The sequence below is a fragment of the Stegostoma tigrinum genome, chromosome 29, assembly GCF_030684315.1.
Source record: "Stegostoma tigrinum isolate sSteTig4 chromosome 29, sSteTig4.hap1, whole genome shotgun sequence".
Classification (NCBI taxonomy): domain Eukaryota; kingdom Metazoa; phylum Chordata; class Chondrichthyes; order Orectolobiformes; family Stegostomatidae; genus Stegostoma; species Stegostoma tigrinum.
The window spans coordinates 45814034-45838825 of NC_081382.1; the positions used below are offsets into that span (position 1 = coordinate 45814034).

The window sequence follows — 24792 nt, forward strand, 5'->3', positions numbered from 1 at the left end:
TCTCAATTAAATCTCTCCTTGGCATCCTCTGTTCCAGAGGAAACAATCCCAGCCCATCGATCTTCGTTTATTACCAAAATTCACTAAAAATCACTTCGGTACAATCTCTAGTGATCAAAGAACAAAGAAAATTACAGCACAGGAACAGGCCCTTCGGCCCTCCAAACCTGCAGCGATATGCTGCCCATCACAACTAAACCTCCGTACCCTTCCAGGGACTGTATCCCTCTATTCCCAACCTATTCATGTATTTGTCAAGTCACCCTTTATAAGTCACTATCGTATCTGCTTCCACTACCTCCTCCGGCAGCAAGTTCCAGGGACCCACCACCCTCTGTGTAAAAAACCTGCCTCGCACATCACCTATAAACCTTGTCCCTTGCACCTTAAACCCTTGGCTTCTAGAAATTGACTCTTCCACCCTGGGAAAAAGCTTCTGACTGTCCAATCTGTCCATGCCCATCATAATCTTGTAGACGTCTATCAGGTCCCTCCTCAACCTCCATTGTTGTCATGAGATAAACCCAAGTTTCTCCAACCTCCCTTCATAGCTAATGCCCTCCATACCAGGCAGCATTGTGGTAAATCTCTTCTATACCCTCTCCAAAGTCACCGCATCTTTCTGTTAGTATGGTGACCAGAACTGAACACAATATTCCAAATGCGGCCTGACTAAGGTTCTATAAAGCTGCAACATTACCTGCCAATTTTTAAATTCAATGTCCCAGCCAATGAAGGCAAGCGTGCCATATGCCTTGTTGGCTACTTTCTCCACGTGCATTGCCACTTTCAGTGACCTGTGTACCTGTACACCCAGATCCCTCTGCCTATCAGTACTCTTAAGGGGTCTGCCATTTACTGTATATTTTTCATCGGGATTAGACTTTCCAAAATGCATGACCTCACATTTTTCCGGATTAAGCTCCATCTGCCATCTCTGTGCCCAAGTCACCAAACCAATCTGTATCCTTTGACAGTCCTCATCACTATCCGCAATTCCACCAACATTTGTGTCATCGGCAAACTTACTAATCAGACCAGTTACATTCTTCTCAAATCATTTATATATATCACAAACAGCAAAGGTCCCAACACTGATCCCTGAGGATCCCTAGTCACAGCCCTCCATTCAGAAACGCACTCTTCCACTGCGACCCTCTATGACCGAGGCAGTTTTTTATCCATCATGCAAGATCACCTCTGATCCTGTACGACTTTACCTTCTGTATCAGCCTGCCATGTCAAAGGCCTTATTGAAGTCTATGTAGACAACATCCACTGCCCTACCCTCATCGATCACTTTCGTGACTTCCTCAAAAAAACTGCACCAAGTTAGTGAGACATGACCTCCCCTTCACAAAACCATGTTGTCTCTCGCCAATATGCCCATTCATTCCCAGGTGGGAGTGAATCCTGTCTTGAAGAATCCTCTCCACTAATTTCCGTACCACTGATGTAAGGCTCACTGGCCTGTAATTAGCTGGATTACCCTTGCCACCCTTCTGAAACAAAGGAACAACATTGACTATTCTTCAATCCTCTGGGACCTCCCCTGCAGCCAGTGAGGATACAAAGGTTTCCCTCATGGCCCCAGCAATCCCCCCACGTGTGATCCATCCTTCCTGTAAAGCTTTGAGCAGAATCTTATCCAGTTCTCTAACTGCAGTCACATTGTGTTTGATGCAGTTTGAGCACAAACTCCCGGTTCTTCACCTACTCAACACCCTTATCAATCCACACTTTGCAGAATTCTCAGTTTTTGTACAGTCCTTTGCAGTTTTTTCTCACTGCATGGATTTCTCTGGAATGAATTGTTTTTGCACTTCTCTGCTCATGCACATTCCTCTCTAAGCCACTCACCATCCTGACTTGCAAATATATTCCTTTCCTAATAATGCTAAGTGAAAATCCTGGAATTCCCTCCCTTATGGCACTTGGGGTGTCCCTCCACCAACCAGCCTACAGCGTTTCAAGAAGGCAGTTCACCACATTCTCAAGGGGGCACCTTAGGATGGGTAACAAGTGCCGGCCCAGTCGAGACACCCACACCCCTGACCTGCTCACTGTTACCCTATTGCTGTTATTTACATTTTGTACTCACTGTTAACCACAAGCAGCACAAATCCTACCTCTGACAAGAGAAATGCTCCCAGACAATCTCAGGTGAGTGAAGCTTCTTGTTGAGAGCCCTTCACTCTATCCTCCACCTCCATCTATGAGAAGATAATGCTCTGTTTCCCCTGCAACACCCTCTTGACAGCCAGTAGGTCGAAGATAAAACCGTCTGTGACTGGGAGCTAATTATCTTCCCAGAACCTTAAAGGCAGAACCATGGAAATCTCTGGATATAGCTCCACTCCGTACCGACCTGTACAAACTTTAACCAGCTTGACACGTAGACAAGGACACTCAGACTGGGGCTATCATTCCTGATGCAGACCCCATCTTCACCATTGTGTTTTTAAGAGAGAGCAAGGAGGCAGTGAGATCTGAAATGGTGGCACTGCTGTCAAATGTCTCACATCACCGTCTCCCTAGTCTGCAAAACAAGCTCCTAACAGCCGGTGACAATGCCACAAAAAGTCCGAGTCTCAATTTTGATTCAAGCCATTCCATTTTAAACATACAGGATCCTCAGAGTTCGTTCAAAAGGATTTTTCTTCTTATGGTAGAATCTAGAGTGAGGGATCAGCGTTTAAGTACAAGGGATCACCCATTTAGAACAGATATGAGAATTTTCGTCCTGAATGGTTGTGAGTCTTTGGAAATCCCTTCCAAAAAGGGCAGTGGTCCAAGTTTTGGAATATTTTTTGCGCTGAGGTAGATATTCTCTTGATAAGCAAGGAAGTGAGATGTTATTGGGGTCAGGCAGAAATTAAGGTCTTACTGAATGGTGGAGCAGACTGAGTGTTGCTTTTGCTGCTAATTCATCTGTTTGTTTATATATTCAATACAGGTGTGCTCATAATGCCAAACCATAAGGACTCTAGTGGAGATAGTGAGGCAGGGGCCAGTAATTGTCAAGTTTATTCATGGGAGATTTTGCATGTCAGGAGCATTATATCCTCAGCGCATCCAAATGTCCAGTTAATTCTCATCACCTCGCCACTGCGCCCCTGAACCTCAGTTAAAGTGAATTACAGAAAAACAAAAACTGATGAGAACCAAGGTGCTGCTGAGTTTATCAACGTATTGGCCCGAGTGTTTGACTTATTTCTGAATATCTAAGATTCCTGTATCTAATTATGTGAGACCTGTGTGTTGTATGTGTTTGATGTGCGTGATGTGTTTTGTGCAAAGTGGAGAAGAAGGATTTTGGTGAACTGGCCTCCAATTCATTTAAAGTCTGTTGTGGAAAACTCTTCAGGCTCATCTTTTGAAATGCATTAACTGAACAATTTAATCAAGACTGAAAGCAGGTTTATTACAGGCAATGTCGTATTTGACAAGTTTAATAGAGATTTTAAAGAGGAGATTATGTCAATACAAAGGTCGAATGGAGTAGAGTTAGAGTTTCTAAGATGATCGAGAAAACACAGCGCAGCCAATTCCAATTCCCGAGTAGGCCAGCAGCATAGCTAAACTACCCCAGACTGAACACACTCACCTCAGATTCAGTACTGTTTTAGGGCTCCATAAAATTCTTTTAGTCCTTGGGAAAAGGTCTGGGAAAGGAGATGACCAATATATTTAAAATAATGAAAGGTTTAAACAAATTGGGCCCAAGGAATTTTTTCACTGTTTCTGAACATACAAAACTGATGGTCAACCTCCAGCCATTCAGTAGACAATGTCAAGCCGTGTGAGGGCACACATTGCGGCAAAACCTTGCTTCCTTCCTCCCATAGTCCTCCCCTCAAACATACTAAATGATAGTTCTTCCAGTAAGGGTTGGTTAGCTCAGTTGGATGGATGGCTGGTTTGCATTGCATTCATTCATTGGCATCCCTCAGAGACGAGGATGATTCACTTCCATACTCAGGGTGAGTCTATAAGCGGCTGTACAGACTGATGCAGCTTCCGCAGGCTCTGTTACATTTGGGGTAGGTGGTGATCACAGGGAGGTACTTTTGTCCAAGAAGTGGATGAAACATGGTGTGAATATAAAAGCTCCAACTGCTGCTAGGGTTGATCCATTTCCTGCTTCACAGGAATTCACAAGTCACTGATTATTCTGATTCATCCCTGATCATTCTATGTGTTATAGATAACAAAGTGTGGAGCTGGATGAACACAGCAGGCCAAGTTTTTGTGCCCCGAAGATGCTGCTTGGCCTGCTGTGTTCATCCAGCTTCACACTTTGTTATCTCGGATTCTCCAGAATCTGCAGTTCCCATTATCTCTCATTCTGTGCGTTAGCCAGTTTCTGTGTTCAATGCCCATGTGTCCCTGGTGTTACACAGACTTGATATCATCCTTAAACTGAAATATTTCATCATCCTTTGAATCAGCCTAACTACAGGTGTTTGAGATTATTGACTGAATTGATTGGGTCAAGTGCACTCTGTTCCTCCAAATGAGTGTGGTTTCAATCCTCTGCATTGTGGCTATACAGAGGTCCGTGTAGACTGGAAATACTGTCACTGCTGGACGGTTCAGATGGACCAGGTGGAAGACCTTGGGAAGCCAAGCTCAGCTTATTTAATGGCTCTGCCAATCCATAGATCTGGTGATATGTTATCAGACTGATGAAAGATGGTCTCTTGTAAGCTGTACCATAAAGTGTCACTCTCAGAATGTGTGGGGGCAGTGGCTGCTATGTCAATAAAAGGTTGTAGAAACTTTTGATCATATTACTCCATTGGCATGGTGTGTGAGGTTAACAACATGGAAAACTGGGTCAGCTTCTGAAATTTGAGTTTTGCTTGGTTGACTTTGGGCTTTGAATTCAGTCTATGGATACGTGGAGCTGGGGAGAAATTTCTTCACCCAGAAAGTGGTGATTGTATGGAATTCTCCAGCATAGGAGGCAGTTAAGGTCAAAATACTGAATATTTTCAAGAAGGAGTTAAGTATAGTTCTTGGGGCTAAAGAGATCAAAAAGGTATGGGATGTGAACAGGAGCAGGGGACTGAGTTGGATTATTAGCCATGATCATATTTAATGATGGAGTAAGCTCAAAGGGCTGAATGGACTACTCCTGCTCCTAGTTTCTATGATTTAATGGCTCCTTTGTTGTATTTACATTTCATTGCCTTCTTAACAATTCCTCGGCTGTCAGTGCTGTGATATTGAGAGGCACTGAACATCCAGCTCCCCTTTCTGATAGCAATGTATTTGAACCTCATAATCCTCAGATGTTCCCAGGTCAACATAGAATCCATCTCCATGAATCTTCACCTTGCACCTCGCTCCCTCCATCTCCGGCATAAGAGGAATCTAAAGCAGCTGTATGCACTGTGCCCTCCATCAGAGTCAGATGCTCCTGGCCTTAGGCAAACTCCCCTCTTGCATTACCCCATTCCAATCCATGCTGTACTGTAACTCTCCCTTATTGTTACAACTCCCTTAACAATTGTCATTTCCCTTCCCTCCCCCCCTTCCTAATCCTCATGAACAGGTTCCCAAGTCTCCTTCAAACCACTGCCCCCCCCTCCCCGCCCTCCAGATGGACCCAACTAAATAACTGTGGCCCATCTCCTGAAAGGACCTAACCAGACGGGAACTGTCGAGAAGTGCTTTGACTGATGATAGTACATCTCCCTGAGCACATTAACACTTGTCCCTAGGCTGATTACCATGAAGCCACAGGACTGACCACGAGCCGTTCCTTGGATCATAAGAAACAGGAATAGGAGTAGGCCATTTGGCTGCTCCAGCCTGTCCTACCATCCAATAGGATCATTGCTGATCTGATACTCCTCATATCTACTTCCCTGTCTTTACCCCAGATCCCTTGATTCTCCGACTGATCAAAAATCTATCTCAGCCTTAAATATAAACAAAAATTCTACCCTCATTGCACTTTGTGACAAGGAGATCCAAACACTCACCACCCTCAGAAAAGAAATTCATTCTTATCTCAGTCTTAAATTGGCACTCATTTACTTTAAGACTATTCCCTTTATTAAGAGATTGTCCCATGTGGAGAAACATCCTTTTAGCATTTACCATATCAAGCCCCTGAAGAATCCTCTATGTTTCAATGAGATCATCTCTCATTCTTCTAAACCCCAGTGAGTACAGGATTGGTTAATGGACATGAAGCATACAGTAGGCTTAAATGGAACATTTTCAAGTTGGCATGTCCTGAATATGGAATGCCACAAGAGTCAATGATGGGCCCTTAATTAGTTAGATGGGGATGCCGACAGTAACATATCCATGCATACTGGATACAAAGCTCAGTGGAAAGGTGAGCTGTAAGAAAGAAACAGAAAGCCTGCAAAGAGATATTCACAGGTTAAGTGAGTGGGCAGGGAGGTGGTAGATAGATTGTAATGTAGGGAAGTGTGAAGTTATTCATTCAGCTCATAAGAATGTAAAAACAGAATATTTTTTGAGAAGGTGCAAACCTTCTAAGTGTTGTGTTTAAAGAGACTTAATCATGGTTTTGCAAAGAATGCCTTCAGTGAACATGATTTCTATCACTGTGTGGACAATAAGACAAGAAGCCAAAGGAAATCCCTCCAATTACAACCCAGGAGCTTAGCTGTTTGCCCCCAGGTGATGTCAAAGTGCTATTGGAGAAACTAAACATTTAAGATAGAATTGAATCAAACAAATCTTTATTGAAGGTTAAACAGTTTCTCTTTCAATGGAGATTGATGTTTTTGGTTACAAAAAGTTTAAAAAATCAACCATGATTCATAGAAATGTATCTTTAAGGCAGAAGAAATAGGAACCAGAAGAGATCATTCATTAACAAGCATTTACAACAAATGTCCCCTGCCCGCAGACACCTACCTCCACACTGCTTCATCCACTTGTCACCTGAGCCACTCACCCACCCACCCCCTTCCCTACTCCCTCTTCTTTTAGCATCCCTCAGTTCCTGTCAAATTAGGTTTGGAACCTTTAAAAATTTTAATTACTGGAATACAGCAGCTACTGCTGCATTAAGGGCATGCATCTTTGTCTCAAATGCCGCACCTATTGGAAGTGGATTCCAGGTTGGTTCTCTATATGACAGGTCGGCACAACATCGAAGGCCGAAGGGCCTGTAACTGTGCTGTAATGTTCTATGTTCTATAATGGAGGCTACCAAGACAGAGCAGAGTCAGAAGTCCATTTGTTAAAATCGCTTACAAGCAAATGGCCAGTCTTTAAATGGATTACCACAATCTGGACAAACATTTATTTACTTTGAACTGAGCTTTTGGAAAATTGGGATCATGTTGATCAGAGGGAGAGGTTAGTCATTAAAATACCTCCTTACTAGGATGGTGCATGATGATGTTGTATTATAAAATGTTGTTGGGCTAGCGTCCATGTGAATTCAGTGAATCTGCCGGGTTTCTGATAAGAAGCTCCAATAGAGATGCAATAAATTCCTCTCCTGCCTGGATGCTCAGGTCTGTCACTACATGACACTGGGGTGCAACACAATGGACACTGGTTTGTTACTAGGGTGGGCTATTTGGATTTTGTGGAATAAGAGTTAAAAAATGTTTTTGAATAACCTCAGTGTATAAAGCCAAAAGAGTTTCCCTGAATTCTAATACTGAGGTATTAAAACTGGCTGTTGTACAGGGACAACATTTAAAACTATATTTTGAGATTTAATGATGATTCTGAGTGAGTTGTGACCTGTTTTTAAACTTGGTTGTCATGGAGAAAGTTACCATGCACACAACGGCACACTATGCATCACTGGCAGAAGGAGTGTGAACAATAGTGTTAACACAACCTGATTGTCACACACTTCTCCACAGAATGATATGACTGCAGAAAAGCTTTAAAAGTCTTGTTTTATTCTCTCACGCAGGTTATGTCAAATCTTATGGGAGTGAGGAATGGGTACTGTGACTGTAGGGAATTGCCCCCTTGAGGGTAGGGAATTGCTCCTGGGGATGGGGAATGGCACCGCGGTGGGTGGCGGGGAGGGGGGAGCGAGTGGATCCTTGGGGTTGAAGAACCCTGGGACGTGGCTCTCTCTAGTAGGTTATGATCATTAGGGACACAGTGGAGTCGAAGTGCATAAAGCACAATGGCCATGTTAAAGCAACCTGGATTATGCAAAGTAGGATTAAAATAAGCCTCAAAGTGTCAGGAGGCTGTTTGACAGTGGGTGGAATCACAAGTACAATGAATCACGTTGTTTGGGATCAGATGGATTTAGAGTCTTTGATTTGTGAGAAAATTGTTGCATCATTGTCGTCATAGTAACTGGATGCAGAGCAACCTTTCGTTGCCATGGAAACAAGGGAGCATGGTGATTGGGTGAAACTGCTATGACAATACGGTGCAGGGTATCAGTAACACCAGCAGGTAGCGGCAGTGAGTCCAAATGTGCAGCTTCTGTTTCCAGCCTCTTATTGAGATACGAGAATATTTGTGAACATTTGGTGATGTGAACCTGTGTGAGGAAATCTGCCCTGGTTATTACCCGGCAAGTGGCAGGTAATTTGCTGTGTGTTTCTGTTTACAGTATGACCTTGTTAAAATTATGTTTATTGTCTGTTTCTGAGGGAAAACCTAATGGTATAATTAAGGTGCTGATTTTGGGTCGTGGAGACTGGTCGTTAGAACTCATTGTCACTTCACCAGGTTTTAGAATATACTGCCACACAAACCAAACCCAGGCAGAAATGATCAAGAACACAAACCGAAAAGCTGCAGAAATGTAGCAAGTATGAACAGAAGAGACTGGGAAATCTCACATATAAATAGGGAAAGGCACTAGGCATTCCACAAAAATCCAGATTAGAGGATAGAAAGCTTCATGGAAGGTGATTAAAGAGGAATTGGTTAAACATTTGAAAAGAAGTAGGTGAAGAAAAATATTTACGAACGGGTAGATACTATGTTTTAAATCAAGACTCAAATGAGCTAGTAATGATGCAAGAAACAACCTCCTGTTCTATGAGATTTACGCTGCAGAAAGGTGGGCTGATTTCTTAGTAATTAACAGCCTCTCCTCCTGTTATCTGACTGCACTGTATCCCTGTATCAATGATGATACTGGTCCCTGTATTGTCTGATCACCAGCCTCCACAGAGAAAGCCAGTAAAGCGAGTTTGGGCATATGGGGAAGATGCAAACTATCATGTTGAGAAAAAAATGAAACAGAAGTATACTTTATTAAACTTAAAAATATTAATTAATTCTCCCAGGGATCCCATGCCTAGATTCAAATCTGAATGTTTGCATCAATCAGCAAAATGACTTCTTGGTTAGGAATAACCTAGAGTGACCAGTGCCAGGAATGACTGCGATTGTTTCCTCGCTCAGAGTACATTTTTAAGCTTTCCTCTCTCAGCTTTGAAGTTTAATATTCTCTGAGTTTCTTTTTGTTAAAAAGGCGCCTCTGTCTGACTTCTCTCCTTGAAATTCCTGCCTTCTGTTTTACAGGTTGTTAATGGAGAGCTGGTCGAATGACAGCTGGGACTGTCGTGATTACAGGTGGAATATTGGCTACAGTTATCCTGCTCTGTATAATCATTGTGTTGTGTTATTGCCGCCTGCAGGTTAGTGTGAGAATAACATGGCAGGACCAAAGTATAGCCATCTTAAAAAATAAACGAAAATTTTACAGTCATTTGTCACTCTTGAAGAAACAGGCACAAGGTATCAGCTTGGGGTAAACAACATGTCTTCTTGTTTTATGGCTTTATTTATTTTGTGGCATTAAATACATAAAACTTAGAAATATTTAGGGCTTGGTTTTAACCCAGGCATGTATGTGGGAGTATGCTGTCTCTGAGAGCAGGATAAGCTAAGCTGAGGCATGTCTGGGAGTGATGTGTGTGGAAGCATCATTTGTAAGAGAGGGGAGGAGATGCTGGAACTGTACACGCTCCTACGTGGCCACAGCTTGAGGTGTGTGTGCAGCTTTGAGCAGCACTTCACTATTGGAAAGGTCTGGTTAGCAAATTTTAATTCTGCGGAAAGATTGGAAAGGCTAGGCATGTTTTATTTGGAAGGGCAGATTTCATTTAAGTGTGTAAATGTTGGAGGGTCTAGTCAGAGAGGTATGCCCTATCTCTCTTGGTTGGATGGACCACAAATAGTGGACACAGATTTAAAGTCAGGGTAGCAGCTTTACATGGGACTGGAGGGGAAATCCTTTATCCAAGAAGGTGAAGGGGGCCTAGAGATCACTGCCTGAAAACTGGAACAAGCAGGAACCAAAACTGCATTTCAGAAGTCTTTTGCAAAATACTGGAATTGCAGTAATGTGCTACACAACTGGTCAAAAGCTGGAAAGTAGAAATGGGCTGAATGGCTACTTGTCAGTCAGCTGTGATGACATTCTACTATCCCTAGTACTCCACGAACAGTGAAACCACACAAATTTAGCACAGGAAAATGGCCCAAAGTTCTTCATAAGAACCGTATCCAACAAAATACCACAATGTGACGCAAAGGTTATGGGTATGTTGACAAAATCCTGGGAAGAAAGGTAGGATTTAAGGAAAAAGTGGTAAAAGGAATTTAGAGGTAGAATTGTGTGGCTTAGAGCCCACACAGCTGAAGGTTGAGCCACTTAAACCAAGTGGTGCAGAGATGTTGGAGGATTAGAACCAGGAACAAAAGAGAAGCACAGCACAGGAACAGGCCCTTCGGCCCTCCAAGCCTGTGCTGATCATCATGCCCTGGCTAAACTAAAACAACAAACCTTCTGCTCCCGTTCAGTGCATACCCCTCTATTCCCTCCCTATTCATGTAACTATCCAGATGCCTCTTAAATGACGCCAATGTGCCTGCTTCCACCATCTCTTCTGTCAGCACATTCCAAGCTCCTACCACCCTCTGCATTAAAAACCTCCCTCGCACATCTCCCTTAAACGTTTGCCCTCTCACCTTGAACCTGTGCCTCCTTGTAATTGAAACTTCAACCCTGGGGAAAGGCCACTGACTATCCACCCCATCTAATGACTCTCATAATTCTGTAGACCTATATCAGCTCTCCTCTCAGCCGCCGTCTTTCCAGCGAAAACAATCAGAGTCTTTTTAACCTTTCGTCATAGTTGATGCCCTCGAGACCAGGCAACATCCCGGTGAACCTTTTCTGCACTCTCTCTAAAGCTGATACATCCTTCTGGTAATGTAGTGGAAAAAACTGCATACAATACTCCAGATGCGGCCTAACAAGGGTTTTATATAGCTGCAACGGGGTTTCCCAACTCTCACACTCCATGCTCCGGGCGATGAAAGCAAGCGTACCAAATGCCTTCTTAATCACCTTGGTGACCCGTGTTGCCATTTTCAGGGAACTGTGGACCTGTACACCCAAATCTGTCTGTATGTTAATGTTCCTAAGGGTTCTATCATTTACAGTGTAATTCACACCTAAATTTGATCCTCCAAAATGTATCACCTCGCATTTGTCTGGATTAAACTCCACCTGCCATTTCTGTGCCCAAGTCGCCAATCTATCTATATCCTGTTGCGTCCTTTCACAATCGTTAGCACTATCAGCAACTCCACCAATTTTCATGTCACCTGCAAACTTACTAATCAGACCACCCACATTTTCCTCCAGGTCATTTATATATAATACAGACAACAAAGGGCCTATGACTGATCCCTGTGGAACACCACAGTTACCCATCTCCATTAACATCCTTCCACCAAGACCCTCTGTCTTCTATGACCAAACCAGTTTTGCGACCATCTAGCCGGCCCAGTCCAAATCCCACGTGATGTTAGTTTTTTGTATCCACATGGGACTTTATTAAATGCCTTACTAAAATCCATATAAATTACATCACAGCTCTTCCCTCATCAATTATCTTTGTCACCTCTTCAAAAAGTTGTATGACTGGAGATTACTGCTATATGGAGGGATTTAGAAACAAGGGGATGAGAGCTGGAGCTGAAGTAGGCATTTGGCCCATCAACTCTGTGCTGCCATTCGATGAGATCATAGCTAATCTAATAATCCTCAAATCCATTTTTCTGACTTTTCCCCACAACCTGTGATTCCCTTACTGATTAAAAATCTGTTGATGGCCCTCTGTGGTAAAGATTAGCATGAATTCACTACATTCTGACAGAAAAATAGCCAGCTTATCTCTGACCTAATTGGGTGATTCCTTACTCTGAGATTATACCCTCTGGTCATGGAGTCTCCCACAAGGAGAAACAATCTTGTGCTGTTACCAATCTCTGGGTTATTTCCCCAGCTATGTGCAAATTGGCATAGAGATAAGAAAATTAGGTAAATGTGTGGCTAAAGCAGTAGGGTCGCTTTTCATAAAAGGAACTCTCCAGCCCAGACAATATCTTGGTAAATCTCCTCTGCAGTCTCTCCACTGCAATCACATCCTGTCTACAATGTGGATCCCAAAACTGCACACAGTAGTCTATATTTTATATAAATTTTAACATAACCTTCTGCTCTTAAACGCTGTGCCTTTATTAGTCACGTATGCCAGCTGTTAACCACTTTATTCTGGTATCTTAAGGGGCCGGTATACATGTTCCCCAAAGTCCCTCTGATCCTCGGTGCTGCCCAGAGTCCTACTGTTCATCATGTATTCCCTTGCCTTGTCTGTCCTGCTAAAGTGCATTATCGGGATTGAATTCTATTTGCCACTGACCAGCCCATCTATATCTTCCTGTAATCCAAGGCTCCTCACTATTCACCATCCCACCATTTTTATATCATGAGTAAATTACAAATGAAGAAATTACCAACAAGACACCACTTGTGCAAATTTACTTAGCCATGAAATCGGAACCAGTGTAAATGAAATAGGAATTAAAAGGCAGGTGATATTTCAAATAAATAAATAACTTTCATTTTCAGTGAATAATAAACAAAACACACCTCACTTACCCAAAAGCACCTACGTCACTTTCCACACAAATGTAATACTACATAACCACACAGTTCCTCCAATTTTTTCTGTTTATTTGTGGGATGTGGGTGTCGCTGGCTGGCCAGCATTTCTTGCCCATCCCTAGTTGCCCTTGAAAAGGTGGTGGAGAGCTGCCTTCTTGAACCGTTGCAGTTCTCCTGCTGTAGGTTAGGGACAGAATTCCAGGATTTTTCATCCAGCAACAGTGAAGGAACAGCAATATATTTCCAAGTCAGGATGGTGAGTGGCTTGGAGAGGAACTTGCAGGGGGTGGTGCTCCCATGTATCTGCTGCCCTTGTCCTTCCAGATGGAAGTGGCCATGGGTTTGGAAGGTGCTGTCTGAGGATCTTTGGTGAATTTCTGCAGTGCATCTTGTAGATAGTACACACTGCTGCTGCTGAGCATTGATGCTGGAGGCAGTGGATGTTGTGCCAATCAAGCAGGCTGCTTTGTCTTGGATGGTGTCAAGCTTCTTAAGTGTTGCTGGGGCTGCACTCATCCAACAAGTGGGGAATAAACCATCACACTCCTGACTTGTGCCTTGTAGATGGTGGACAGGCTTTGAGGAGTCAGGAGATGAGTTACTGACTACAGTATGCCCAGCTTCTGACCTACTCTCGTAGCCACTGTGTTGAGTGCGTGTGGTGAGTCCAGTTGAGTTTCTGGTCAATGGTAACCATGAGGATGTTGATGGTGGAGGATTCAGTGATGGTAATACCATTGAATTTCAAGGGGCGGTGGTTAGATTGTCACTTATTGTTGATGGTCGTAGCCTGGCATTAGTGTAGTGCGAATGTCACTTGTCAGTTGTCATCCCAAGCCTGGATATTGTCCAGATCTTGTTGCATGTGAACATGGACGGCTTCCGTACCTGAGAAGTCATGAATGGTGCTGAACATTATGCAATCAGTGGCGAACATCCCACTTCTAACCTTTTGATGGAGGGAATGTCATTGATAAAGCAGCTGAAGATGGTTGGACCTAGGACAATATCTTGAGCAACTGCTGCAGAGATGTCCTGGAGCTGAGATGATTGACCTCCCACAACCATGGCCATCTTCCTATGTGTCACGTATGACTCCAACCAGTGGAGCGTTTGCCCCAATACACATTGATTCCAGCTTTGCCAGGGCTCCTTGATGCTACACTCAATTGAATGCAGCCTTGATATCAAGGGCTGTCACTCTCACCTCACCCTCTGGAATTCAGCTCTTTTGACCATATTTGAACCAAGGCTACAATGGGGTCAGGAGCTGAGTGGCCCTTGCGGAACCCAAAGTGGGCGTCACTGAGCAGGCGCTGCTTGATAGCGCTGTTACTGACAACTTCCATCGATTTACTGATGGTTGAGAGGAGATTGGTGGGGCAGTAAGTGGCTGGGTTGGATTATTCGTGCTTTTTATGTACAGGATATATCTGGGCAATTTTCCACATTGTCAGGTAGATACCAGTGTTATAACTGTATTGGAACAGCTTGGCTAGAGGAGCACAAGTTCTGGAGCACAAGTCTTCAGTCCTATTGCCAGAATGTTATCAGGGCCCGTAGCCTTTGCAGTATCCAGTGTCTCCAACCGTTTCTTGATATCACGTGGAGTGAATCAAATTGGCTGAAGACTGGTATCTGTGAAGCTGAGGCCCACAAGAAGGAGCCGAGATGGGTCGTCCACTCAGCACTTCTGACTGACGATTGCTGCGAATGCTTCAGCCTTATCTTTTGCACTGATGTGCTGGGCTCTTCCATCATTGAGGATGGGGATATTTGTGGAGCCTCCTCCCCCAGTGAGTTGTTTAATTGTCCCCCACCATTCACGATTTGCTGTTCCTTATTTCATACAAGGTAGGTCAGGTGTCTTATCTACCAACAGCTTTCACCTTTGAGTTTCATGGGTACAATTCTTATCAGAAAACACTTCTGCACACCCACTTCCTTAGGTCATAACAAGCCTGACAGCATAGCTTCAAGTTTCATGTCAGTCAACTAGCCCCCTCCACCAACACCCTCATCCGCCCTGCCACCGGTATTCCGCATGCAGATGGCCTCAAGGCCCTCCGCTTTTTCCTGTCCCGCAGGCCCAACCAGTCCCCCTCCACCAACACCCTCATCTGCCGAGCCAAACTCGTCCTCACCCTCAACAACTTCTCTTTTGATTCCTCCCACTTCCTACAGATAAAGTGGGTGGCCATGGGCACCCGCATGGGCCCAAGCTATGCCTGCCTCTTTGCAGATTACGTGGAACAGTCCCTCTTCCGCACCTACACAGGCCCCAAACCCCACCTCTTCCTCCGTTACATTGATGACTGTATCGGCGCCGCCTCTTGCTCCCCAGAGGAGCTCGAACAGTTCACCAACACCTTCCACCCAACCTCAAGTTCACCTGGGCCATCTCCAGCACATCCCTCACCTTCCTGGACCTCTCAGTCTCCATCTCAGGCAACCAGCTTGTAACTGATGTCCATTTCAAGCCCACCGACTCCCACAGCTACCTAGAATACACCTCCTCCCACCACCGTCCTGCAAAAATTCTATCCCCTATTCCCAATTCCTCTGCCCCCGCCGCATCTGCTCCCAGGATGAGGCATTCCACTCCCGCACATCCCAGATGTCCACGTTCTTCAAGGACCGCAACTTTCCCCCCACAGTGGTCGAGTACGCCCTTGACCGCGTCTCCTGCATTTCCCGCAACACATCTGTCACACCCCGCCCCCAACACAACCGCCCAAAGAGGATCACCCTTGTCCTCACACACCACCCCACCAACCTCCGGATACAACGCATCATCCTCCGACACTTCCGCCATCTACGATCCAACCCCCCCCACCCAAGACATTTTTCCATCCCCACCCCTGTCTGCTTTCTGGAGAGACCACTCTCTCCGTGACTCCCTTGTTCACTCCACACTGCCCTCCAATCCCACCACCTTCCCCTGCAACCGCAGGAAATGCTACACTTGCCCCCACACCTCCTTCCTCACCCCCATCCCAGGCCCCAAGATGACTTTCCACATTAAGCAGATGTTCACCTGCATATCTGTCAATGTGGTATACTGTATCCATTGTACCAGATGTGGCTTCCTCTACATTGGGGAAACCAAGCGGAGGCTTGAGGACCGCTTTGCAGAACACCTCCGCTCGGTTCACAATAAACAACTGCACCTCCCAGTCGCAAACCATTTCCACTCCCCCTCCCATTCTTTAGATGACATGTACATCATGGGCCTCCTGCAGTGCCACAGTGATGCCACCCGAAGGTTGCAGGAACAGCAACTCATATTCCGCTTGGGAACCCTGCAGCCCAATGGTATCAATGTGGACTTCACCAGCTTCAAAATCTCCCCTTCCCCCACCACATCCCAAAACCAGCCCAGTTCGTCCCCTCCCCCCACTGCACCGCACAACCAGCCCAGCTCATCCCTTCCCCCCGCTGCATCCTAAAACCAGCCCAGTTCGTCCCCTCCCCCCACTGCACCACACAACCAGCCCAGCTCTTCCCCTCCACCCACTGCATCCCAAAACCATTCCAGCCTGTCTCTGCCTCCCTAACCTGTTCTTCCTCTCACCCATCCCCTCCTCCCACCCCAAGCCGCACCTCCATCTCCTACCTACTAACCTCATCCCACCTCCTTGACCTGTCCGTCTTCCCTGGACTGACCTATCCCCTCCCTACCTCCCCACCTACACTCTCTCCACCTATCTTCTTTACTCTCCATCTTCGGTCCGCCTCCCCCTCTCTCCCTATTTATTCCAGAACCCTCACCCCATCCCCCTCTCTGATGAAGGGTCTAGGCCCGAAACATCAGCTTTTGTGCTCCTGAGATGCTGCTGGGCCTGCTGTGTTCATCCAGCTTCACACTTTGTTATCTTGGATTCTCCAGCATCTGCAGTTCCCATTATCTCTAGCCAATAACACCCTGGTTCATAGACTGGCTACTTCTGGAAAATAGGTTTTAAAACTTTTTAGCTGTCTCACGCTGTATCTTCAAGAGCTTTTGTTTCTTTTTCAGCCCAAGTAGAAAAACCAGCTTCCTGAGAAATTGCTTCTGTCCCCCAATGCATCCTTGTGTCTGCTGTTGTACATGGAAACCTTCACCCTCCAACTTCTCTGCTTAAAGCTCTCCTTCGTAGCTGAGCAGAAGACTTTTTGGCTTCATTTCTTCATGTTTGAACTGCTTCCAGGTCATCAGGCCACATGAACCAGTGATTTTTTTTATTGACCAATTACAATTAGCTCCTTTACAAGCTCTCAAAATCTTTATCAAACATTCTCAAAAACAACTGCAGACGTCTAAAACATTTTAAAGAAATTCCTGATATCTATTGCTATATAGGCTCTGGGTCAAATGTTATGAACATATGAATCAGGGCCAAGGGTATGCTATTCAGCTCCTCAAACCTGCTCCATCATTTAGTAAGATCAAAGCTGATCTGATTGTAAAATCAAAACCATATTCCTGCCTACCTCTGTCTTAAAAATATCCATGGACTTTGTTTCCACTGCCTTGAGAGGAAAAGAGTTCCAAAGACACTCAAACCTCTGACGGGAATAATTTAGACTAATTATTTTACACCGTGGCCTCTTGCTCCAAGTTCTCCCACAAGAAGAAACATCCTTTTCACATGTATCCTGTAAAGATGCTCAAGCTTTTATATATTTCAATCAAGTCATCTTTTATTCTTCTCAACTTTGATAGCCAGAGACTTTTCCCCAGGGCAGGATTGACTGCCACGAGGGGTCATAGTTTTAAGGTGTTAGGAGGAAGGTATAGAGGAGACGTCAGCGGGAGGTTCTTCACCCAGAGAGTTGTGAGCGCATGGAATAGTTTTCCAGTGGTAGTCGTGGAAGTGGAGTCATTAGTAACATTTAAGCGACTGCTGGACATGCACATGGACAGCAGTGAATTGAGGGGAATGTAGGTTAGGTTATTTTATTTTTAGATTAGGATTAATCCACGGCACAACATCGTGGGCCGAAGGGCCTGTGCTGTGCTGTACTTTTCTATGTTCTATGTTCTACGTTCAGCGGATACAAGACCAGCCTGTCTAACCTTACCTCAGAAGTCGACCCACCCATTTCAGGGATTCAACTCGGTAAACCTTCTCTAAACTACTTCCAATGCATTTACATCCTTCCTTAAATAAGGTGATCCATACTGTACACAGCACTCCAGATGTGTTCTCATTAGTGCCCCGTATAACTGAAGTGCAACCTCCCTACACTTATATTTAATTTTCTCCCACGATAGTTGATAAAAATTTTATTAGCTTTCCTAATTACCTGCAGATGCAATAATCAAAGATGACACAAATATAGTGAGCAGTCTGCTTTAGCCCAAAACAATTTTCAGGTTTGGGATAGTTGGTGGTTGTGGAGTGCAATCTGTGGTGGGTTAGAATGTAGTCCGAATGTCAGATAAGCAGCCTGACAATATGAAGTGAAGTGGCAGGGGTCAAGAGAGACTGTGGTGAGGTAGGGAGTGCTTAATTTCATTTGTTCACATAATTTTGTTAATGCTGTTTGTAAATTATACATTTTGAGTGGAGACTAGCATGTGTCCCTCCTATATTGCTTGCCCTCTGCCTTGTGGAAAAACGCATGGTGTTAGGTAGATGCAACTGAGATGCGGTAATTTACTAATGGCCACAATGCTGAGTAGTGCTGTGACTGAACTAACAGGTTCACTGGGCCAGACACTCTTTTCCTATTTGTCTTCTGCAAATTTTCAACTGCACAGTGTATGGTGGAGTGTACCTTGTGGAACTTGCTGGATATAAATCAGCATCTGTGTTTCCTAAATCGTTTCAGGCACTGTACTATGAAGTGAACTGGGAGATCCTTAGGTGGTGAAAGATGTTGTATCTTGTATAACCTTAAGTCTTTTTTTACAGTATTATTGCTGCAAGAGGGAGGAATGGGATGGAGATGAGGAGGAACCAGATTTTGCAGTGCACTCTCGCCTGCCAACTGCATACTACAGCTACAGTGCTGGAAATGGCCTTAACTTCAGTTCTATAGCCTACCCCCAGGATTACTCTCACCCCAGAGCTCTCTGCTTCCATTGCAAGCCCCGCTTCCAGGTCCACCAGCTTGAAGACATTCAGAATGGGGGTGAGAGTGTGAGTTATAATACTGTGAGTGAGGAAGAATTAGAAATGTTGACAAGTCCTGAGGAGCTGCCCATGAGCAGAGCAAAACTCACAAGAGAGGCTTTTAGCAGAAGTCGAAGTATTAGCACTGATGTGTGAAGATGTTTGTTATTCAAGAGTTTATACAACAGTATTGTCAATATAAAGAGGTCACTACTTTCCGTGTGCCATGGGGAAATGGACAAAATCATTGAATGCAATTCCCAAAGCAGCTTTAAAATGCTCTCAATCCAAACAATAGAAACAGAATGTACTGGGTCACTGGATAAGCAGTACTCTGAACTTAAGAAGGAACAGAGTGAAATTGACAGAAGAATCATTTTATGTCTTAATTCAATCTTTGAATGGATGAGATCTGTTTGATATGATCTTTTTATGTTTGTTCCACTCCTATTTCTCATGTTCTTATTAAGTGGAAGCTTTGAAGTGGCCTGATCAATTGTAAAATGCTATTTTTTATTGAGTATGGCGGTGGCTAATGTGAATGAATGTTTTCTATGCATGATCTAATGATGTGACAGGAGTTAAGGTCTGTTTGCTGATGGGTGCTGGGTCGGGGGTAACTGACTAGCAACATTGTTAATGGTTTGGTTTTCAGATACTTGCCTTGGATTGGTTCTTATTGTTCAAGTCAAGTGAATAAACTAAGAAATTAGTGACCTAGAAGTAAATTACACATCAGTAGCTGTCACCTTCATCAGATTTGGATTCACAGGAATAATTTTGTTTTCTTTTTTGGGAAATGTTTTGCAATTTAGAGATTTCCTGGAGGAAACTGAGAAACAGGCAGAAACAAAGAAATAGAGGTTATAGGTGCAGGAGCAGGCCATTTGGCCCTTCAAGCCTGTTCCAATATTCATTTTGATCAGGGCTGATTATCCAACTTAGAACCCATTGCTATTTTCTCCCCATACCTTTGATCCCTTTAGCCCTAAGAACTATATCGACCTCCTTCTTGAAAACATTCAATATTTTGCTTCAACTGCCTTTTGTGGCAGAGAATTCCACAGCCTCACCACTTGCTGGGTGAAGACATGTTTCTTCATCTCAGTCCTGAATGGGCTATTCTGTATACTTAAACTGTGACCCTTGGTTCTGGATTCCAGTTATCAGAAACATCCTTACCACATTTACAAGCCCCAACATTCCAATACTATCAATACACTGCCTGGATCTCATTGAAAATATTCTGAAAGTCCCAGTAAACCATGTCCACTGGACCCCTATTATCAACTCTACTAGTTTCATTCTCAAAAACATCTATCTAGATTTGGCATACATGATTTCCCTTTCGTAAATCCACATTGGCTTTATCTAATCTGTCACTGTTTTCCAAGTGGTCTGCTATTAAATATTTTATAACAGACTCCAGTGTTTTCACATTACCAATGTCAGACTGACCAGTTTATAATTCCCAGTTTTCTCTCTGCCATCTTTTTTAAATAGTGGGTGTGACAATTTTCCTCATTAGCCATTGATAGGCCACCATTCTTGATTTATTTTTCTGCCAGAATGGAATGGATAGTTGTTGTAGTTTGCCCAAACACTCTTTAAATATTTGCTCTTGCGTATCCACCATCATTCCTTTGAGTAATGTTCCATAATTTATCATAGACACCTGTGCCTCACACCATCATAGTTTCCTTTATTTAGATTCAGCACCCTCAACTGAGAATCAACTATGTCACTCTCCATCTTAGTGAAGAATTCCATCACACAGTTACTCTTGCCCAAGAGTCCACGCACAGCTAGATTTCCAATTATTCCTTTCTCATTGTGGCAAAATAACTGCTCAAAATAAAAATTGTTCACTAACTTGTTCAAATCTAAATGTATTTTCACTTCTTTAATTCTGAATTTTTCTCTGTGTGATATTCAGAATTCCTTTGAATTTGAAACTGTTTGACTCTCTAAACTCCTCTGAACAAGTTCAAGGAACTTACAAATATCTTGGTCACGAAGATTGAGACTGTCTAATCAGCTATCACTGCCATACCTCACCCCGTCCCATTAACCAGGATGAAGTTTCATTAAAGATTTTCTGTCGCTTTTCTCATATCTTCCCCATGCCTTTATGAGTTCATCTAGTTCATGAAACCCACCTCCTGCTCTATTATCTTTCTTCCAAAAACCTGCTGGCTATCCAACTTCTTCTCCTGACCCCTATGTTCACAGATCTAATTAAGGGTTTCCTCTCCTTGGGCAATACCCCTTAAGCCTTCATCACCCAGAACCTCAAAAGTGCTGGTCTGTACATTACTGAAAGAATGCTTCATTTCCAACCTTCTTTTCCTCTCAAAAGTCTTTCAAAAACACTTCCTTTCCTCTACTCCAAGACTTCAGCAACAACCACCTGCACCTTCCACATGGTGCTGCTGTTCACAGAGGCCAGCAGCTTCAGTAATACTGGGACATCCCTGTCCCGGGAACTCTGGGCGAAGAAGCCTACTGGCACCGAAGTGCATAACTGGAACTTAGTCTGGTGGCCTTCACTGTAGGATGCGGTGGCACATGTCTGACTCCTAAAGATGCACACCCCGCACACAAGCAATCAACAGGAAAATCTCACTCTTCAATTCAAGCTTTCTTATTTCGAGCTCTCTTTTCCTTCCTTTGACCTTTTTGAACTGCAGCCACCAGGCACTTGCAGTTATTTACAAGTCCACAATTAGTGCCATTTATTTTCTCAAGGAAGGAGAGGAGAATTAGAAATAGCATATAAATTAGGCAACTTGGGCTAGTAGTGATAAGCAACTGCATGCAATTAAGTAGTCATTGTTCAATAGTTAGATTCTGAAGTCACTGTTTACACCTTCAGAGTAAAATTGAGGAATATCTCTTCTGTTTATTATCAGACAATTTACACAATCTCCCCTGATTGGCCACATGATGGAATGGAAAAACTCACCCATTGTGTCAAGTTTTGGGCACCACTCTCGAGGAAGGATATAAAGGTATTAGAGAGGGTGTAGAAAAGATTAAAGAGTATAGACCCAGGGATGATGAACATCAGTAGAGTACAGAAGATTCGATAGAGATACTTGAAATGTTAAGGGAGAGGAAATAGAGGAAACACATTTTCCATTGGTCAAAGGATCAAGCAGCAGAGGACATTGATCAAAGTGATTAGCAAATGAAACCACAGTGACATGAGATTTTTTTTAATGTAACAACATGATACTGCTTGAGTGAGGAGAAGATGGATGCAATCATGCTTTCAAAAGAAAACTGTATAAGTATCTGATGAGAAAAGATTGAGGAGCTTAAAGTTTTCGCAAAGATCTGCAGCTGGGGTTGTGGGTGAGGTTGTTGACTTGCTTTCTGAGCTGGCTGGTTTTTGTTCAGATGTTTTGTCACCATGCTAGGTGACATCATCAGTGAGGCTTCTGATGAAGTGATGTTGTTCTACTCCACTTGGAATTTATACTGTCCGGTCCATTATGGTGAGTAGTGTCGTTTCCAGTTTTGATATGTATGGGTTTGTATTTCTAAATTCTATGTGTTTGTTGATTGCATTATGGGTTGAAAACCATGCCTCTAGGAATTCCTGTGCATGTCTATGTTTGGCCTGGGCTACTTTGACAACTGGGACAATGTAACCATTGTTACGGACCAGATAGTATAAGTTCTAAGCATAATAGAACAACATTGCTTAATTCGGAGGCTTCACTGATAATGTCACCTGCCATGGTGACGAAATGTCTGAATGAAAACTAATCAGCTCAGCGAGCGAGTCAACAACCTCATATTGTGGAGCTACTGTGAGAAGAAGAGGCAGGAGTGGAACTAGTTGTTGCCCTTCGCAGAGATCTGGCAGGGACATGATTGCCCAAACAGTTGCCTGTTCTGTAACCATTCTTTGGTTCAATCAAAATGGACTAGAAGCTAATTTTGCAATGTGTTGCATATCATCACATTCATTCTTAGCAAAGGTCAAGAAAACAAAGAAGAAAGATTAAAGTCACACAAGTACCATCATGGGCTGAAAAGAATGCCCTTCATTTTACCAATGTTGAGCTGTAGATGATTTTTGGCAGGATTGCCCCAGCAGTCATTGGTTGTGGTGGAGGTGGGGTTGTGTGTCTTGATGTCATGTTTAAAATCAACACAAACCCATCAGCTTACATCGAATATGTTTGCAGCTAACTCCAATATGTCAGTGTTTATTTGGATCCTTCCTACCTAATAACATACTATTTTTATTGGAAAGACTCAGCACATCTGGCAGCATGTGAAGGAGAAAACAGGGTTAATGTTTCGGGTCCAGCGACCCTTCCTCAGAACTGATGGTGGCTGGGAAAACATCAGTTTATTTGCAGAAAATAGGGAGGAGGGTGGGGTAGGGAGTAAACGGTAGGATAGAGCCCAAAGAGAGAGAAAGAGAGTTGGAAAGACAAAGGAGTTGCTAACAATCAGGCTGGGAGGGTGAATGGTTGTGAATGGGAATTGTTATTGACTAACAACAGGGGTTATGTAATGGCAGACTATGTGGTAACAAGGCCTGGTGTGTGGGGTGGGGGGTTGGGACAGGGGAGAGTTTAGGATCTAAAATTATTGAACTCAGTATTGAGCCTGGAGGGCTGTACGGTCCCCAAGTGGAAAATGAGGTGTTGTTCCTCCAGCTTGTGTTGGGCTTCACTGGAACACTGCAGCAAGCCAGAGACAGAAATGTTGGCCAGGGAACAGGGCACTGCATTGAAGTGACAGGCAACAGGTAGTTCAGGCCCCTTTTTTGCAAGCAGAATGTAGATGTTCTGCCAAGTGGTCGCCTAGTCTATGCTTTGTTTCCTCAATGTAGAGGAGACCGCATTGTCAGCATTGTCTCTGGTTTGCTGCAGTGTTCCAGTGAAGCCAAAGCAAGCTGGAGGAACAACACCTCATTTTCCATTTACAGCCTACACCCTACAGCCCTCCCGACTCAATGCTGAGTTCAATAATTTTAGGGCCTAAACTCTCCCATGTCCCCACACACCAGACCTTGTTACCACATTACACATCCCCTGTTAGTCACTAACAGTCCCCATTCACAACTATTCACCCTCCCAGCCTGATCGTTAGCAACTCCTTTGTGTGTCCAACTGTCTCTCTCTCTCTTTGGGCTCTATCTTATCATTTACTCCCTGCCCCACCCACCTCACTATTTTCTGCATATAAACTGACGTTTTCCCAGCCACCATCCGTTCTGAGGAAGCGTCATTGGACTAGAAACGTTAACTCTGTTTTCTCCTTCACGGATTCTGGCCGACCTTTTGAGCTTTCCAGCAACTTTTCTTTTGTTCCTGATTTATAACAACTGCAGTTTTTCTGGTTTTTATTTAGGATAATTTTATTTTCTGGATAACTTCAGAAACTTAGCTATGACAATTATAGCCAAACTCTTCACGTATTCTTGGCTGAGCGCTCAGAAATTCACTGCTCTGTTGAAACAATTGAGTACAAGAGGAAAACTTTTATTGATTGACATCTCTGGCTCTCTACTTTCAATTGCGATTTCCCTTATTAGTGCTTTATAGGCTCTGAATGATAGTCATCTTTAATGCACTATAGTAAAAAGATAGTTTTTAAACATAAATGAGAAACAAATGATTTATATTTACAATCTGTATTCATGTGTTGGATATGGAGATAGCAATTGCCACAGCTAAGTTTGCAGACAACACTAAACTACATGGGAAAGTAACT

The 24792-nt window shown here is 43.7% G+C and overlaps 1 protein-coding gene across 1 annotated transcript; it reads left to right on the top strand.

Moving 5' to 3' along the window:
• The first annotated feature begins 8441 nt into the window (after positions 1-8441).
• On the top strand, positions 8442-23365 carry LOC125465483 (protein FAM163B). The gene is made up of 3 exons (XM_048559072.2): positions 8442-8562; positions 9514-9629; positions 18853-23365. The coding sequence occupies exons 2-3, from the start codon at positions 9537-9539 to the stop codon at positions 19207-19209; spliced, it is 450 nt and encodes a 149-aa protein (XP_048415029.2). The 5' UTR covers positions 8442-8562; positions 9514-9536; the 3' UTR covers positions 19210-23365.
• The last annotated feature ends 1427 nt before the right edge of the window (positions 23366-24792 follow it).